Genomic DNA, 5,120 nt, shown 5'->3' with positions numbered 1-5,120 from the left:
ACAGCCTTATTAATTCGGATACTGGGAACAAGTTGAAAGATCTCAAATACTCAGGCTTCCGGTCCTTGCCTCTACCCAAATCCAGGATTTCCTAATGAGTCCTAAATCCCCAAATAGGAAACAAGCAGGTGCTTCGTAGGTCCACACACAAACAACTCGCATTCCCAGATTTGGAGTTTAGCTTTAGATGACTGTCATGTTTTCTTTTTCACACAAATATGTCCTTAGAAACTATAGTGTAGCTTCCATCCTGAGCATCTTTGTACACAGGCTATTCTAAGGCTTTCTTTCAAGGTCTAAATTGCCACAAAGAAAGATGAGGCCAATATAGTCAAATCCAATGTATATACCATGTGTATACCAATATTTTTCATATTGATGCAAAGAATTAGAGCATTAAAATGGGTAGTAATTTCATACATAGTAAGATAGAAATTACCTATCTATGTGTGTGTATTTATGTATGTGTGTATGTACATATACACACATATTTATACATATACATATATACGCACACACATATATGTATATATGGATGATTAGCCTACATGTTTGTCTGTGTACCATATGAGTACCTGTTGCCCTTGGTGGCCAGAAGAGGGCATCAGATGCCCTGGAACTAGAGTGGAGAGGTCGAAATTCTCTTGAGTCAGCACTGGGAAAATTACACTCTTGGGTGGGGAGCAAAAGCCACTACCACATGAACAGAGCCATGACTTAGACTGTGATTTGCTTTTTTAGCTGACTGTGTGGTGAGGAGGAAGAAAACTTGAGAAACGCCGAGGTAACTCATTGGATTAACCTTAAGCAACAGGCCCTCCAAGGAAATGGAACAAGCATTATTTTAAAATATTTTATTTTCAAATTATTTGTAAAAATACCAATAAATATTTAAACTTCTCCATTCTAAGACATAAAGGCATTAAATAGTCACTGTGCCTTATTTTTAAAAAATCACTTAAAATGTCTAAGAAATATATAATGCATTATAATTCTTAAAGCTTTAACACAAAGTTGATATTTCATGTGACACCGTAAGACCATTTCAATAAATAACAACTGATAATCTTGTATAGTTACAAAACTAGATGTGCACATGCATTCTTCCTACACCGGCATGACCTTGTTTGTCTGTTTTTTGACTATCACAGCTGCCACCAAAATGGCCAGCCAAGGAATACTGCCTCAGAAATAGCAATATAACTCCCTAACAGAATCTGAAAATCTCTAACCTTCAAGTTAAGAATAGGCTTGGTTAAACTTAGACTTGATATTAAATAAACATTAAATAAGATGCCATCTTGCAAGTAGATGCAATTATACCCGTAGTTATTTTACATGTGAAATAAAATAGGTATGAACTCTCAGGAGTTGTTAAAAACAAGCAGGTAAAGACACATCCAGACACCGTTGGGATGGATCGCTTTTCTCTGATTTAGAATGCAGGTCCTTCATCATGGTGAGGGGCTTCCTCCTTTCCCGGCTCAGCTGGACTTGCCGCTGTCGTGAGAAGTAAGATGTTTTTATTAGGTGCACAGCATCCTTCATTCTCCTGGGTTTTCTGAGGACAGCCTGCCCTAAGGACCCTGGCCTGTGATGCCTGTGCCACAGAGCAAACACCTCAGGCTTGCGGATGCTCTCCTACAGGACAGAGATGAACAGGGGACCTGGGGTCTCAAAAAACGAAAGCTGTTGAAGCAGATTGTCTGTCACACCAGGTCTCACTTAACTTATGAAGCGCTACTATTTTTTTTTATTAAGTTTCAAGATAAAATTTCCAGAAAGAAATAGATAATAAGTTTTGATTATATATAATCAAAGTTTTGATATTACACACACACACACACACACACACACACACACACACACACACACACATATATATATATATATATATATATACTGAGCCACTGCAAAATCTCTGCTTTTCCTCACTAAATATTAAAAATTAGAACCTGTTTCCAAACACCACGGACCTGCTTTTTAGAACTAACTAGGATTGGGAGGCCAAGGCAGATGAGAATGTTCTAAAAAGCAGTGCTATCTCCCTCTTATGCGATAGAAAGAGGCTCCAGGTAGGGATAAAAGATCCTGGAAAAATCCTTCAGGCACCACAGTAGGCTAATTAATTATCAAAAACAATTATTATAATTGTAAAGATAATAATCACTATTGTAGTTCTGTGACTTTCCCTGATAAGATTCTCGAGAGATAGAAGCCAGTACTCTGATGAGGGTTATCACGTGCAAACAAAGCACCACTCACCTCTTCAGTATCTTCTTGATGATTATCTGAAGCCTGGGGCCTTGGGGGTTGAGGCAAACTTCTTGACCATCCTTGAGAGTGGCTCTGCACAGAGAAGTAGGGATCGTTATTAAGGCTCGAGGTTCTGCTGGGGTGAGCTTGGGGCCGCAGGAGCATCTGGGCTATTCTGGCCATGGTAGAGGCTATCCAGGGAGACACTCACATGACTTCTGTCTGGGTGCAGTGGGGTCCTGGGGGCGTCACCGTCAAGCTCTGGATGGTCTCAAAATCAACCCTTGGTAGGGTGTTCAGGCACTGACAGCGCAGCTCACTGGCCACAACAGCCCCTGTAGGAGAAGACACCGGGTCAGAGGGGCTGGGGATGGCTGCGCCCACCTGAGGCTTCCCCAGAAACATCAGCCTCGAATCCGAATCCCACCTGTAGCCTGGTGGTTGGTGGCCAGCAGCAGCAGCAGGACCAGTGCAGCACTGAGGAGCCGGCAGGTGGGAGGGGCCATGGCGCTAGGCTGGAGTGTGGCTGGAGTCTGGAGCGCGGGAGCTGGTGCGAAGGGCTGTGGTGAGATCTGGGGCTCCAGGGCCCTGCGAACCCCTTTTATACATGATGACTGGAAGAGCCCGAGCCCGGGCTGGGGAAATTCCCCCCGCAGCTCCAGGTCCCTGTCTCAGAAGGAAGATAGGGCCCCACCCCCGGGCTCTTGATGAGTGTGTAGAGGACACACGTGTGCTACTGGTTCCCTTCCTTCGCTTCTTGCCCACTGTGGGACCCTGAGATGAGTCCTGTCTCAAATGCCCCCTTTCCTACTCCCCATTCCACCCCACCCCACCACCAAGGACAGCAAGTGTGCCTGCGCTGGAGAAACATCCTGTGGGGTGACCTTTGGTGCAGAGACTCCAAAACACCGGAGCAAGAGGGAAGAGGTTGAAGGTAGAAATCCGCCACTGGGTGGCGAGAGGCCAATAGAGAAAAATAATGAAGTGACAGTTGTGGGTGAAGGCTTTGCAGCTCAGAAAGAGCTGGGAGACCTGAGGTTTGTACCCAGTCCTCTTGTGAATACATCCTTTCTGCCTCTGTCTTTATTGTTGTTTTCGGTGAGCTTTCAAAGCTAGAAACTTAGACACCTAATAATTTGTTTGATTTGTTGTATTTTGACATTTTCACACAAACACACACACACACACACACACACACAGAGAGAGAGAGAGAGAGAGAGAGAGAGATCCTGCCTCTATGCCATAATTCCTTCCATGAAAGAAAAATAAAATCTAACGTGTGTTCTCTGGGTTTTCTTTCACTCCGATTTCTTTCTTATTCGTTGACAAAAGCTATTAGTAACTGCCTTTAAGATGGAGAGGCATACCCTAGAGCAGAGCGTTCATGTCAAGGCCATAACCTCAGCATCTGAAACTCCTGATTGTGACTGCTGCTCAGAGAACACCACCAAACAAGAACCTTGGTCAAGGGTGAGGTGGTGTGCTGGAGAGTGCGCTAGACACTAAGGCTAAGAAGGTGTGCACTGTTAAGGCTAGTATGTGTACCCCAGTACTTTTCGCCTCCCCTTTCCTTCCCTACCCATCCCCAGGGCTCCAGTTCCTCACAGGAAACACACCCAAACGGCACCAGCTACTTATGGAGGTGGAAACGTGCCATTCTCAAGCTACGGTAAGTGTGGCTGACTTTTCAAAAAAAATGATTAAAGGATTGGTTGGTTGGCTGGCTGATTGACTGACTGATTGATTGATCGATTGATTGATTGAGGCAGGATCTCTCTATCCAACCTGGCTTGAAACTTACTGTACAGTCTAGGATGACCTTGAACTTGAGGTAGAATTGCTGGGCCACCCATTCAAGCACTGGTGTTACAGGCATTACAACACCTTATTTAACAATGTTGAAAAGTTATAAATTAAAACAGTTACTCAAAGATTTACTAAAAAATTGAAATGGCCATGTATATTCTACTGGAAGGTACACTTTTGCGCGCATGTGTGTGTGTGTGTGTGTTTCTTGGTGTCTGTGTGTGTTTGTATGTGTTTGTGTCTCTGTATGTGGTATGTTTGTGTGTGTCTTGTATGTGGTATGGTTGTGTGTATCTCATGTGTGGCGCATTTGTATACGTGTTTGTATGCATTTGTATGTGTGTCTGTATTATATGTGTCTGTTTGCGTGTGCATATGTCTGTATTTGTATCTGTGTGTGAGTCTCTGTGTGTGTCTGTGTGCTGTCTGTGTGTGTTTGTGTGTGTGTGGTGAGAAAGATATATCACTGAATTATTTTGTCATCACACTCAGTTTGTCTATAAAAATGAAAATTTGAGTAAATAATTCTCTTGTTTATTTGGAAGAATGTACAAAATTATTAATGGGGGGGTGTCAGACAGGGTTTCTTTGCGTAATAGCCCTGGCCGTTCTGGAACTCATTCTGTAGAGCAGGCTAGCCTCAGATTTACAGAGATCCACCTACCTCTGCCTCCCAAGAACCAGATTAAAGGTACGCAGTACCACTGCCTGGCTCAAAATCAATAATCCTTTTATTCATCATTTTAGTTCTCTGGTGATATTAGATATATATAAATGCATTCTGACTGCGCTCTCTCTCTCGCTCTCTCTCTCTCTCTCTCTCCATCTTATCCATATTATTCCCCCTCTTAATGAATCCCTGTCTCAGATGTCATCCAATAGGACCTTAAGAGAATAACTAGAATGATGAAATGCTGTATTAGGGAAAGGGGAATGTGGGAGAGTGCACAGGCTGTAAACATTTGACCGACTGATGAAATAGCCACAGTGGGCTGAGTTCCTCTTTCCAGCACCATGGCCATGAGTTTTCTAAGGTTGAGTAGAAATTTTCCCAAAAA

At 43.3% G+C, this 5,120-nt stretch overlaps 1 protein-coding gene across 1 annotated transcript; it reads right to left on the bottom strand.

Moving 5' to 3' along the window:
* Positions 1–839: 839 nt before the first annotated feature.
* On the bottom strand, positions 840–2,832 carry Cxcl3 (chemokine (C-X-C motif) ligand 3). Its single transcript, NM_203320.3, has 4 exons — positions 2,684–2,832; positions 2,468–2,591; positions 2,266–2,349; positions 840–1,500 (listed from the first exon to the last, which is right to left on the bottom strand). The coding sequence occupies exons 1-4, from the start codon at positions 2,760–2,762 to the stop codon at positions 1,485–1,487; spliced, it is 303 nt and encodes a 100-aa protein (NP_976065.1). The 5' UTR covers positions 2,763–2,832; the 3' UTR covers positions 840–1,484.
* Between the last annotated feature and the right edge of the window lie 2,288 nt (positions 2,833–5,120).

Source organism: Mus musculus, chromosome 5 (assembly GCF_000001635.26).
Source record: "Mus musculus strain C57BL/6J chromosome 5, GRCm38.p6 C57BL/6J".
In the NCBI taxonomy this organism is placed as follows: Eukaryota; Metazoa; Chordata; class Mammalia; order Rodentia; family Muridae; genus Mus; species Mus musculus.
Note: the sequence above shows the minus strand (reverse complement) of the source record. Positions and strands in the feature narration are given on the sequence as shown.

Excerpts from the sequence above, each read along its gene's own strand:
- Cxcl3 (NM_203320.3), bottom strand. The coding sequence starts at position 2,762 with ATGGCCCCTCCCACCTGCCGGCTCCTCAGTGCTGCACTGGTCCTGCTG. Across the intron at positions 2,592-2,683 it reads CACCAACCACCAGGCTACAG|GGGCTGTTGTGGCCAGTGAG; the intron begins GTGGGATTCGGA and ends CTTCTCCTACAG. Across the intron at positions 2,350-2,467 it reads TGCACCCAGACAGAAGTCAT|AGCCACTCTCAAGGATGGTC; the intron begins GTGAGTGTCTCC and ends TTCTCTGTGCAG.